The 14,243-nt window shown below is 36.1% G+C and overlaps 1 protein-coding gene across 1 annotated transcript in view; it reads right to left on the bottom strand.

Annotated features, from left to right (window-relative positions):
- The window catches only part of ASXL3 (additional sex combs like transcriptional regulator 3), a 105,946-nt gene that overhangs the window by 61,123 nt on the left and 30,580 nt on the right, over positions 1–14,243 (bottom strand). Inside the window, exons 2-3 of the mRNA XM_010574367.1 lie at positions 10,848–10,956; positions 9,393–9,504 (exon numbers count right to left, since the gene is read on the bottom strand). Coding sequence (XP_010572669.1) covers positions 9,393–9,504; positions 10,848–10,956 — 221 coding nt within the window. The remainder of the gene's footprint in view (positions 1–9,392; positions 9,505–10,847; positions 10,957–14,243) is intronic.

Below are 14,243 nucleotides of genomic sequence, written 5' to 3'. Positions count from 1 at the left end.
GAGATAAGGATAGTAATTGGGAGAGGTAATAGGCAAAACGTGGACCAAATGATGTTAGGGAGCAGAATGATCATGGGTAATTTCGATTGTTGTAATTGTGGTGAAGGGAGGAGGGGTAGATTGTGCGTGTAAATTCTCCACTTTCGTTTGGTGTTGTGATCATGCTATTTTTTATTTTGGTGGGGGGAATTCTTTTTTGTTGATGTGAGTGAAGTTTGTGAAGATTGTGTGATGAATGTGGATTTTAATGATAATTCTTAAATATGTGATTCACAGAGGTGAGGGGTGGAATGTGTTGGGTTTGCGTGGCAAGGTTTTAGTATCGGGGAGCTAGAGGGGTGGCTTCTGTGAGAAGCCGCTAGAAGCTTCTCCCATGTCCAACATAGCCAAAGTCAGCCGGCTCCAAGACGGACCCACTGCTGGCCAAGGCTGAGCCCATTAGCAACGGTGGTAGCACCTCTGGGATAACAGATTTAAGAAGGGGGGGGAAAAACTGCTGTGGAACAGCAGCTGGAGACAGGAGTGAGAACATGTAAGAGAAACAACCCTGCAGAAACCCAGGTCAGTGAAGAAGGAGGGGGAGGAGGTGCTCCAGGCGCCAGAGCAGAGATTCCCCTGCAGCCCGTGGTGAAGACCATGGTGAGGCAGGCTGTCCCCCTGCAGCCCAGGGAGGTCCACGGTGGAGCAGATATCCACCTGCAGCCTGGGGAGGAGCCCACGCCGGAGCAGGTGGGTGCCCCAAGGAGGCTGTGACCCCGTGGGAAGCCCGCACTGGGACCCACACTGGAGCAGTTCATGAAGAACTGCAGCTCGTGGGAAGGGCCCATGCCAGAGAAGTTCATGGAGGACTGTCTCCCATGGGAAGGACCCCACGCTGGAGCAGGAGAAGAGTGTGAGGAGTCCTGCCCCTGAGGAGGAAGGAGCAGCAAAGACAACATGTGAGGAACTGACCCCAACCCCCATTCCCTGTCCCCGTGTGCTGCTGTGGGAGGAGGTAGAGAAAATTGGGAGTGGAGTTAAGCCCGGGAAGGAAAGAGGGGTGCGGGAAGGTGTTTTAAGATTTGTTTTTATTTCTTGTTATCCTACTGTGATTTGATTGGTAATAAACTAATTTCGCCAAGTCAAGTCTGTTTTGCCCATGACGGTAATTGCTGAGTGATCTCTCCCTGCCCTTATCTCAACCCATAAGCCTTCCGTTATATTTTCTCTCCCCATCCTCTTGAGGAGGGAGACTGATAGAGCAGCTTTGGTGGGCACCTGGCATCCAGCCAGGGTCAACTCACCACAGTCCTTTTTGGCACTTGTGGGGCTCGAACCTTCAACCCTGGGATTAAGAGTCCCATACTCTACCGGCTGCACTAGCCCACTTCACTTGTCCTTTAAGTTGTCTTTTTTGATAGCAAACTTTGCTCATCATGTGGAAAAAATTGATCCAACTTAAAGGACCAGCAAACTGTCAGCAGAAAACAAAAAATAGCTGGTTTATATAATCTAAATCACTGCAAAAGCCAAGCTCCTGAGACAAAGAACACCTACACCAAAATAAAAACCTGACATTTCAAATTACCCAGCTCTTTTCTTTCAAAGAGAATTTTTTTACTGTTTTCTGGCAAAGTCTGACAGTCAAAGAACTGAATAAAAAAACAGAAATAGTGTGAGCACACAAACCCCAGAGTCAAGGAGAGGAGAAGAGAAGAAATTTAAAAATGCCTAAAGAATGGAAATTGTTATATACTTAACTGTACCTCCTAAGAGAGGATGCAACACCACTTGTCATGAAAAACTTATTCCTGTTTTCCAGGCTGATTGCAACTCCTATTACCTTCTTGTTCAATTGGGAAATTCTGATTTTCATTACTCTGATCTAGGACATTATCCAAGAGTCTCCCCTATTTATTTTGGTGATAAAGTTCATCCTAGAGAGGTTTGGCAACACTAACTGATGATGTTCAACACTATAACCCTTAATGTCAAAGTCACGATACAGCACAGGAATAAAAATAAACATAAAAATAATTTTGTGCTTTCAATCATTTTTCTTTTAACAATAAACCCTGAAATTCTGACAGGGTCTATTAGAGGCCATACTTATTTCTATCATTACTTAAATTTACATAAAAATATTATCAGTGTCTTGGTTTCTTTTGCTTCTGTTTCTTCAAAGACAACAAAGTTAAACCAAGGAACAGGCATCGTTCTAATGGGTGAAGCAACTGGAACTGAAACCTACTGAAACAATAAATAGGTTTCCATTGCTGTAATCTCGTCTGCAGGTACAGAAGGAATGCCTCACTCTAGGCTGGTTTGGTTTAGTGCAACCCAAACCTAGTTCTTTCAGAGTTTTGGAAACCAAACATTTTCCTGTGGTCTATGATTAAAGAAATAGATATGTGAGACTGAAATCCACTGCTTAAAAATTTTAAAATGACATGGTGATTAGAGAGAGTCAACTTCATTTATTAACAACAAATGATACTTCCTTTCTAAAATATATTATGTACATTATGAATATTTTCCTTCATATATCTAGTAGCTTAAAATAGTAAGAAGCTCTTTTAAATATTGTTTTCCATGTTTTAATTAAATTTCCATTTCCATTAAAACCTGCTTGATACAAATCATGGCTATAAACCTAACCATCTAGTAAATAAGAGATGTCATTGCCTATTTTCCAAAAGTAGAAGGTACAAATATTAAAAGTCTAAATGTTATGTTAATTTATAGAATTGCTTAATAACTTATACAGTCTATTCACTTTAATAGCAAAAAATAATACTAAAATTGACATACAGGCTTCATTTAGAGGATAATCAAGATATTGTTTACAAAACAATATGAATTGACTTTTCTGTAGGAAATGAAATACAAATATGAGACAATGAATACATTTATTCATTAAAACATGTTCTGCTACTTAGTGATTTAAATCAATCTGTGTCAAAGTCTCACTATACTACAGTGCCTGTAACCACAGAAAATTGTATTTATTTATTTGTTCATTTATATGGATATATGGTCCAACTGCTTTTCTCTGAATGGGTCAGAAGTAAAAGAAAGGGAAAATATGACAGAAAAATATGTAAGTGTTTGAAATGAACACTGATGATCCTAATGAAAAAAACAATGCCTTAAGAACACAGCAGGCATTTCTGCTATGGAAACCAAAGAACACAGTAAAAGAAAAACAAATTCAAGAAGAGCTAGTGGTCTTTGTACCTACATACAACTTTGGAAAGCTGCAACTACTTTGTCCTTAAGCACTGAAAATGCATGAATATTATCAGATCCATGTTCTCTTGAAAAGCTTTATCAGAAAAGAATGCTAAAAATAAACCACAGGCTGGAGAGGAAAAAAGAACCCTGAAAGAATGCGACAGATGAAGGAAAAATATTTGGAAGCAAATAAAGAGGATACACCATTATTGCTACAGTAGAAGAGAACAAGAGCAGTTTTAAGCCTACAGGAGGCATTTCCATTTAGTGGAGAATAATTAGGCTCCATTCTTTAAATCGGCTTCTTCAAGGGCCAGGACTGAGTGAAGGAATAAAGCAAAAAGCAACTATTAAGCCATAAACTGTTAGGTTATGAGCTGGAAGAGCAGCTGGGTTTCTGAAGATAAGACGTCCTTAGTGAGTGTTCAGACAGTGTTAACATGAATGATAGAATTAGAATTACTTAGCAAAAAGAGCATGTTAAAAATGTTTTTGACAACTTCCATTTAAAATAACTTCCTCTCTTCCATTTTTCCAAGACCAGTTTTGGTAATTGTTATGAAAGGCTATCATTTATAAAAATCAGCAACTTTATAGGCTATCCCTGTAATTTTTTATTACCTTTTACCTTCCCCGCCCAAGAAATATGACACCTATATAAAACATATCAGAAGACACGTTTCTTTCTAAGAAACAATTTTTATAGGAATACAACTTTAAATTATTCTGTCTCACTGCCACTGAAAGTTATTAGGAATAATTATAAACAGATTTATATAACTAGATGGACAGAAAAATTCCTAGAGTGCTTTAAGGGGCTTATTTTCCCAAAATAAATAGCACAATTAATTCTGATTTCAGACAGACCATACTGATTTAAAATCAAACCAGTAAAATCAACAGCAGTTCACTTCCTTCTTTGTTAAAGAAACCACAGCAGATGAGAAGGATTGTTTATTAATGGCCATATTACAAAACACAAATTAATATTGCTACCATATGCTAAAGACTAGAGTCTACCTCAAGCATAAAATGCATGCACACACTCTGGAGATATGAAACTTCACAGAGAACTCCGTTAGGAAAACATACACACAAAATCTCTCTAAAATATCCATAAAATTCAGTATTTTCTCTGGGTGACACAGATCTATACTTGTATTGACATAAATGGTCACACTTTGCCAACATAGATATATCAAGTAATTCACCTCCATTGCTCTTTGATCTCTACAGCCCAACTTGCAAAATCTGAACAATTCAGAACTCCACTGTTGCCATCAGCTCTTGAAAATGAAAACCACTTCGGGAGTTACTTAATTGCACAAGTTCACCAAAGCAAGCAAAACCAGATGCATGTATCAAGGGCACTACTGTGACTGTAATATTCTTTTTGAAAAGCAATACTAGCACTGTGAAATGATAAATAATGTTGAATAGTATTTTTTGGAAAAAGACATCAAAAACCACATCAGCTTGGTAGCTTGCACTGAATCATATTATATTCTTGGCATGCTTTTGAGACCCAACATTTCACAAAGCTTTGAAAACTGTGAATCCTTATTCCAAAGGAAGTCAACATTTTCCACTAAAAATATACAGCCTGTCATCACTAAGCCACCAATTTCTTAGGCCTCATTAACTCTACTGTACAGCAAATAAAGCAGATGAGAAAGATCTCTCCCTCAAGCTCCACAGTATCTTCTCTCATTCTTACGACTCCCCTCCAGTGGCAATGAAACAAACAGAAGTTAAACTTGATCCTGGGTACAGTATTTTTATTTTATAACTACTTGAAATGAAAAAAAAACCCCACAACAAAACAAAACCACAAAAACAAACAAACAAACAAAAAAGTGAAAACCCATCTCTTTCTGATGTGTCATCCAAAACTCTATGTTCGAACTGCTATTCCATTACTGCCCTTCTGCTTTTAGAAGAGCCTATCCCACATCCAGATGTTGCCATGTGCAATGAACATATTCAGCAGAATCATCCAATATTACTCCCAAGAGACAAGATACTAAGGATAACAGGTTTCCCTGAACTGCCAGAAATTCAGTTCCCAGAAAGGAATTGAACATCTAAATGTGGACTCAGGTTTCAAACAATGGTGACTATTCATTCTTCACTACAGGAGTTATCCTAGTGGCTTCCTAGTCCAAAAAGCACAAGGTGTTCAAGAGCACAGTAGCTACAAAGACAAAATTTCAGGATTCAGCATGAATCTGATCCTCTATCGTCCATCATTTCATCTACTATCTCTAAGAAAACTGCATAAGAAATTAATTCTGCCGTTTCACGTTTGCAATTGAAAAACTTAGTTTTAGTAAGTGCTGAAAACCAAACTGTCTCAAGAGGAGGCATGTTGCTCATATTTGGGCAAACATCAGAACCTATGTTTGGGTTGGGGAGGGAAGTCACACTACCATAGGAATTGCTACCTCCTCCACAGTTACATCATTGTGCATTCCATTGGCTTGCGTGAAGACAATTTTTAGATCAACTGTGCTCCGTGGCTGATGGATTAGACCTGGCTTCAGAAACCCTAGGGACAAATGCTTTTTGAGAACAGAACATCCTATTGATGGGCAAAAGGATATTATAGTCATAATTTTCCCAGGCAACAGTAATTGGGATTTTAATTCTTCTACTGACTGCATCTTTACATGCTGCCCCTGTATTTGAGGGAAATGGAATTTATAAAAAGATATGAGTCTGCTACAGAGCTTCTATAGAAATCCCATTCCAAACAAAATCAACTGTAGGGTAAAGAGTTTCTTTAACATATGCCTTTGGAGAAGGTGGGGAAAGAAAGATCTCTCCACAGTATCTGAAAAATCCTGAGGTATGACCATTCCAGTTTTCAGTTTAGCAATACTGATGTGGAGTAACAGCTTTCACCAAGTTATGTGTTTATAACTATGAGGAATTTTTATAATATTATGCTAATGAAATTGTTCAGTAGCCTGCATTTATACTGGGAAAAAATGTGCCTGCTGGGGAATAATGTGATTCTTCTCTGTTTGAGTGTCAGCTGGTACTTTTTACTCTGAAAGCTGAAGACTATCATCTAAAAACCCACCAACAGACTGAGGCTGTTGCTTAGGATTTCATCCTCTGCTTCCAGCTAGCTTTAAAGCGGCACTTTTTAAACTCTTGCTAAACAATTTCTGATCACTCTGTCAGAACTGGGGCTTCTGGAGTCTACCACAGTGGAAACAAGAGCAAATAAAAATGCAATCAACCAGGCAATTAAGAATACAATGTGCAAACAATGTCCATCCTCATATGTATCATATGTACTAAGGCTGAAGGGAGACATTGTATCTATTGACCTTTCCTAAAACACAAGTCAGAGAATTTCATAAAGCGTTTTTTTGTACTGAATCAAATGTTATTTTTGCCCCACAGAATAGTTTACTGGAAAGAAGAAAAATCCCAGCTTTAGTGTGAAAAGTTTAATTGATAGACATCTTGTTAGATTTGGTCTGCTAGACCAAATATTTTCTATAGAAATACCTTTTCTCAAATATTTACAAACCGATCAAGTCACCACCTCATCTTTGATAAACTAACTAGACCATCCCTATTAAAATTCCCAGAGCAAAGGAGGTATTTGTTCACTCAGGAGTTCTTATATGTCTCTTCTAAATCCTTTCCTATTTTTCTTAATTCTTTCTTACAGCTATAATGAATGCAGTATACTAGTAATCATTTAAATAGTGCTATACCCAAAGGAAACTGTGCCTATATTCTTTAATCAGTACTACCAGAATTATAGTCCAAGAACTGCATTGGACTAATTAGCAAAAGCACTGCATTCATGTTCAATTCATTTTCTATTGTGATCCTTAAATGCTTTTCAGATTTGCTGATTTATTGAATATATGTTTCCACTGCAGAAATGTGACCTTTTTTCTTCACTTTGAAGTCTAAAAAAATTCATGCTGTTCAACTGTAATCATTTACAAGGCAATCAAAAGGGGTCTGAACATTATTATTTATTATCAATAAATTCAATTAAGAAGGATTTTATACTTTTCAAAAAGTATTGACAAAGATATTGAATGAAGAGTGGTCAAATCACATCCTCAAGAGAACAGCAAAAATACCTACTGTGGATGGTGATTCCTACACCTTTGCAGATCTAATAATTTGTAATTTTCAATCCACTTAAAACTGGCTGCATTTCTTGGGCATGGTCCTGTTTTTAAGCCAAGCTTTCTACACTGTAAATAAAATCACTTACAGAATTCTACATATATATCAATAGATAACTTTAACAACAAAACTTTTGGTCTCAAGAAAAGCTATTATCAAACATGTTTGACAGAACTATGTTCTGTATCAGCTGACTGATACAAGATATGCTGTCTTCAATTCCTTATTGATCACATCCAGCATCAGCCTTTCTACATGCAATGTAGACTCACTATTGCCATCCCATCTACTCTTTTTAAATACATCCACTGCATGACATAAAAAAAAATTAAAATGTCTTCTTTACAAAAAGTTAAATATATCACAGTTTTCCAAGATTTCTTAAAGATGAAACATGAGGGAAAGTTCTTAGCTTTAAAAACAGCCCAGGTGTAATTTACTGCTCTACCCCAAATATTTTAAAATGTTTAATTTTAGCAGCTGGTTTTTTATGTCACCACAAGTGCTAGAATTATTTTTATTACTGTAAACTGTGAAAATGGTATGCAGCCTCCTCCCAGTTAAAACCCAGCAATTTTCTACTTCTGGCATTCTGACATCCTTATTTACATCCTACCACTCCTAAATAATTGCCAGGTTTCTGCCATGATTTTTATTTGTTTATAACAAGTAACATCAACTTTTGTTTTCCTATCTGTAACTGTATTTACACTGCTTTTCACTGCTGTATTCTTCCTGCAACTTAGGGAAGTGTACACCAATAAATTGTCTGAGCATCAGACGGGAATTGTTGAAGAACTACAAATACGTATGTTCACTTACACATGCAGTATATACTACATAAGCATAAAATCACTGCACATGCAGAGTCTGTTAACTTACAGACACAATATATCAAAGAAAATGAAGAAGCAGAGCCATTTAATAATTCTTGACTTTTATTTTTTCACTAAGCTTCAAAATTTCACCACTAGATCCACAACAACCTGTCTTAGGTAGTTCTGTTACTCCTATCACTGAGCATTGTGTGATTTTTCAATGCTGCTAGTGAGCAATGCTGAAATAGCAGTATTGGTCCTGTACAAGTGCAGCATGGAAGCTAAGTTGCTCGAGATCAGAAAGGAAGTCTGCAGCAGAACAACATGAGCTGAGCCTTTTCATGTCTTAGTTGTAAACAGGACACCATCTCATCATATATGAAGTGAGCCAAAACAGTAGGCTGCAGTCCAGCAGTGGGACAGGTTGTGAGGGAGTAGCAGAAGAGAAGAACTGATCAAGGAAAGGTTTATTTCAGAGGTCCTGGTAAGCTTGATTTTTGTATAAAGCATTCACTTTATAAGCATTACATGAGTGTAGTTTTAATAAGAAAAATATTTATTTCTATTATTTGCAAGTAATTTTAGGTGACTGAAGAACTGTGTTTTCTTTATGAGCAATTATTACCTCTCAAAAAGAAAAAATATTTCTAAGGTTGCCATTTTCAAGTTCTTGCAATGTTTCAGTTTGTCATTACCTCAAATTAAAAAAATGCACAGGATTTGATATTTCAACATGTCTTTACGTCAACATGACACCCAGGAGAATCTCTGCCTAAAACAAAAAAAATACAAACCTTTGTTCTGTGCCCAGAACTCTACTGAGGGACCAAGCCCACATGCCCACTGTGAAATCAGTGAGATGTCTATCCGACAACTGCAAATCTGAAGCCTGGTAAGGCAAATTACTCTTTAGCTGGGGGGCCTAGAACAAAAAAATTGTAAGCCAAAAAATTACCTACTCAAAACACAACCAACAGCGCTACTCATTGTCTTTTACAAACCTAAGTCAAATAAAGGCACTTGGTGTTCCTGATTTCTTTATAAGGCCAAAAAAGAGAGGGAGTCACTCAAAAATAGTTCCACTGAGTGCAAAACATTACTTATACTGTTTAGAAATCACACCATGAAAATCTTAAGTAAACAATACTTTTTCTTTTCCCAAAATATGCCCTCTAATATTGAATTTAAAACACCTACCACCATTTTCTTCTCCATTATTATTGTTTGTCTCAGCCATTTCAGTGCCATCTAACTCAGAATCACATCCTAAATCCAATGTTCCATCAGTAGGGCATGTTGATTCTTCCTTCTACAGTTAAAAAAGAAAAAGAAAACTAAAATTAACAAGAAAAAAAAATCAATCATGATGCTGCTGCATCTCCTGAAATAGATTACTGCAGTGTACTCTCATGCTTACATTTCAAAAAACAGAATAAAATAAAATATGCTTGTGAGTTACTTCAGAGAAAGACATAAAACCAGATCTTCATGAAACAACTTGCAAAGCAAATGCAAAAAAGCTATTTTGTGAAGTCGTAACATACTCTTTTTAAAAAAAAGTCAAATAAAATGCAAGATCTTCCACTTTTTTTTTCTTTAACAGAAACAGACTTATTTGGCTCTTCAAAATCCTAGTTTTCCAGTTGAGTGTCCACAACACTGCAGCAAAACACAAATCCTTTAATGTTTCTTTTCTGCCTTTGCCTGTTTCCTGAATTCAAATAGCTGAAGCAACCTGGAGCTCACAAGCATGGGAGTGATTGTGAATACCTGGATTTGTGCCAAGAATATCTCCCGATTTTTAAGGAAAAACAACAGCATTTGTTTTACTAAATTAGGAAATAGAGCTTCTGAAAACTATTAATTCAATCTCAGATACAGAATTTTTACTTATCAGGAGCAGGCAAATCTATACAGTTTTATATTTTTTAAACCCTTACATCAAGTAAGTCTGTCATAAATTACAAAACATCCTATCCCCAGCCAAAAATTTTAATTGACTACCTTTAGACTGCCAAACATATAATCTCACTGTCTCGTTTCTCACCTCTGCCTCACATTCCTCCACTCCTGTTGTGAAGCCCCTCTAAGTTTGATCATGTACAGCAAGAAAAAATTTCCACCCACAGAAACCATCATACACATACCAAAAAAGAAAAATAAAGAGGAAAAGGAATACAAATAGCATAAAGGCAAAATACTATCACTGTAATTATATTCCTTCTCAAAAGGAATGATGCAACCTGTAAATTAAAAGCTCATTTATATTAGACTTGCAGATAATTTTGCACTATTCAAAAATCAAACATTAACACAATTACTTAATGAGAAAGTCAGTGATACTCTTGAGCTCACTGCTCATAAAACAAAGGCCTTTCTGTGACCAACTCTGAAAGAGTAGCATTTTAGCTAAGCTACATGTTTTTTATACCATATGCCAAATTCAAGAACATGTATATGCTTTCTAGGATAAAACATTCAATGTTTACTTTCATTATAAATCCTTTTAAAAGACATCTGAAAACAGTTAGAAAGACTACCAGGTCATTTCCTCTCTAAAGAATCTAATCTGTTTACCTTTATATCTATTGAGACATTCATAAAATGGATTAATAGCGCTATGTACTTTCCATATACAAAATTTAAACTTACTTTGAGAGCGTAAAGTCCTGACTTCCCAGGGATTTTGAAGAATGTTCCATCACCTACACGAGTGTTAGTATGAAGCATTGCATTCAGGCAAGCTAATGGAGAGGTTCCACTGAAAAATAAAATTGTGCAGTCCAAGATTGAGTGCCTCTTGTAAACTATTCCCTCGGTCTATTTTTTTTAAAACTCATGCTTGCCTGGTTTTTTTTTTTCCCCCCCCCCCCCCTTTTTTTTTTTTTTTTTTTTTAATTCTCTCAACCCTGAAAACATCTACATTACAATAACAGGCCAGTTTCAAACTTAATCATATGCATCTGTCCCCTAAGCTCGAGGCAAAAAGTCTGTGAATTATAATTATGCTTTTCTTCATACAGCAACCAGCTCCACATTCTAAGAGAACCAAAGTCCAAATATTTATGTGAAATTACTTTGTAAATAACACCATGAAGCCTCATTTTTAAAATGTTACAGACAATGTGGCTGCTGCACATGAATGATCAAAACAGTATGAAGTTCAAGGGCAGCTGCATCCCATAGGATGAAAGGCAACAAAAGAATAATAAAGAGCCCAGGAAGAACACATTTAAAATTAAAAGTGATATATAGTTAAGCCTTCTTCTGGCTTAACATGGTCAGCATGCAATACTATACATAAATATAAGCACATTTGTACCTTCTATGAAGCACTATCTTTTCTAATTAGAATTGTTTTAGAGATTAAGAGATTGACCTACTCAAGGTAATAATTGTAATACCACTATGGAATGCATGTTAAGGGCCTATTTAAAAAGAAACACTACACATTAAGAAAAAAAGAGATGAAATACTTGTACAGAGATGTCTTTGTATATATGCATGTTTACATCAGAAAAAGAAAGCAAACGTTTCTACTCTAGCTACACTTACACTATTCTGAAAAGTTGATCTAAGAAATTGTGGGGAAGAAGGTAGTCATAGATTGTTTTATTTCATTTTAATTTAAAAATTAAAGTACAAGGTTTATAGATGTACTGTCACATCTTTGTCCCCATTTACTGACTAATGTACACGGTGTACTCAGGGACTGAATCTGAAACTGTGCTTCTTCCCTGGGGTCCCTAGCCTGCACGCATGCTTATCTTTAGCCACGTAAATATATTCCACTTGGTTAAGTGGAACAATGCCTGTGCATTAAATTAAGTGTGTTGCTAAGTATTTCAGGATTAATTATATACTCAACTATAAACCAGGAAGAGGGCTTCAAAAGTCCACCAGAAACTACTGTTCTTTATTATGCAATATTATAAAACATCCAATCTTTGTTGAAAATCGCATGACTGATACTTTTTTATAAATATAACTGGACTGAAATTGTCATCTTTCATACGATGATGCTTTGTGTTGATTTCCATGGCTCTGTTACAACAAAACTCACCTTTACTGTACATGTATTAATTTAATGGCAAGATGGATAATGCGGTAATTGCTCTTCCGGTAAAAATTAAACTATGAAGTGTCCTCAGGATAGGAAGTCCTGTCCAATATAATTTATTTACTATTGGTCACCTAATGTATCACATTACTACATCTAAAATCAAAAAGCACAGGTAAAAATGCTGCTTGCTGATATACACATCAGATACTTAACAGATATCTATTTTATGAGTATTCTAAATATAATCATACAATACAAAAATTCTGACAAGTTTTTGTTGTTCCTTTTTTTCCCCTGCAAATAAAACTAATTCCACATCTGTTTTTGATATAACACTATAACAGAATACAAAACTAAATATGGTAGAAATATAACAATACTGCTAGTGGTAGCACAGAAAACATTAAGGATTTCATTGAGTTTAACGATTACTTAAAACAGTTTTGGAATAAGTTTTGGAATAAGTAGGATTCGTCTCTTTACACATTTTCCTTATTGTATTGATGTTTGACAAGTAAAGACACAAAGCATTTAATAGAGCAGTTCTAGTTGTGTAATTTCTTCCATATGTTAACATACATAACATGAAGCAATTTCAACTCTCACAGTCTTGGATCTTTTTAGTGAAACATTATCACAGATTAAGACTTTCTCTGCAAGACAGGAAGAACTTGCTGACTCTGCAGCGGAAGACAAACTCAATATATCAACAAGAAACAAAACTCTGTGTGCATGTATGCACGATTTGTAGCCTTCTATTCCAATATAGATATTCTGGACTGCACACTTATTTTTAGATATCATTAACCAATTAAAATGATACAAGATGAATGAACCCAAAATAGAGGATTTGGCAATATCTCATGACCACTACTGTGTTCGCAGTAGATATCTTAATCTTCAAAGTCTAGCCAGCTGGCAAGTGGACAATAGAAACTACTCTCTGACTTACAAAGAAATCCGTATCAGCTACTGAGCCAAGAAGTACTTAAACTACTGTTATGCTTGTTTCATACAGATATCTACAATTCCGAAATAATTTGGCATGCAACCAAAGGGCCATATCCACTCTTCTTGAAAATTGGACTTGGGTATGTCTATAATGAGCACAAAACAAACCACACATACTTAAGTTGCAAATGAAATAATAATCTGGACATTGTGGGGTGGGATTTATTTTGAGCTAGCAGCTCAAACTGAAATTCCATGGTGTCCTTTATCACTGCTATTTTGACCCATGTTAACCAATGACTTGCCTATTCTTCTGTCAGCACAGGCATCCTTAAAACACTCTATTAAAATTCCCAAACGTTACCCACAAGGGATGCTGGAAACACTTGCAATACACGCTATCACAGCACATGGGACTGTGGTTAGAAAAGGCAGCAATCAAAGATCTCACGATGCAGACTGATGTCTGAATCATAAAGCAGTTTCTGAGGGATCCATACTACTTATCGCATGCTTTCTAAATTCTCCTGTAGCCTGAAGACATATTTGCTCTGCTCAGAGCTGCTGGCATGTATTAATACAGCAGCCAAGGACTGCCAAATATAAGGCTGAGTATCTCTGAATGTCAAAAATGGCAGTTTGACCTAAGTTCCTGAAACACTCCAAATCAGTTCAACTTTGATTCAGTTAAATCAAATTGGATACAACAATATTTGACTTTGTAACTTGATATCTGTGAATTTTTAGAGCCGTAACATATTTTAAACCAATATGCTGCAAGTTTTGTTGCCATAGTCTACACATGAGGAATATGTTTACCATTTACAGCCTTCAGATGCAGAACTTTCATACTATTTATCACCTTTTTGGTGAGATTGCTTTAAACCATTGTGGTATTCTAAAAGTCATTCATACATGGGAGTCACCCTCTGTAGCAGTATGTCTTTAAGATTGATCATTTTCTGCTCATATGTTTATTTTATATACATATACATCTATACATACATACAAGCAGTATGACCACACCCACACAC

The sequence above is a fragment of the Haliaeetus leucocephalus genome, unplaced genomic scaffold (assembly GCF_000737465.1).
Source record: "Haliaeetus leucocephalus isolate CR32 unplaced genomic scaffold, Haliaeetus_leucocephalus-4.0 Scaffold428, whole genome shotgun sequence".
Classification (NCBI taxonomy): Eukaryota; Metazoa; Chordata; class Aves; order Accipitriformes; family Accipitridae; genus Haliaeetus; species Haliaeetus leucocephalus.
Note: the sequence above shows the minus strand (reverse complement) of the source record. Positions and strands in the feature narration are given on the sequence as shown.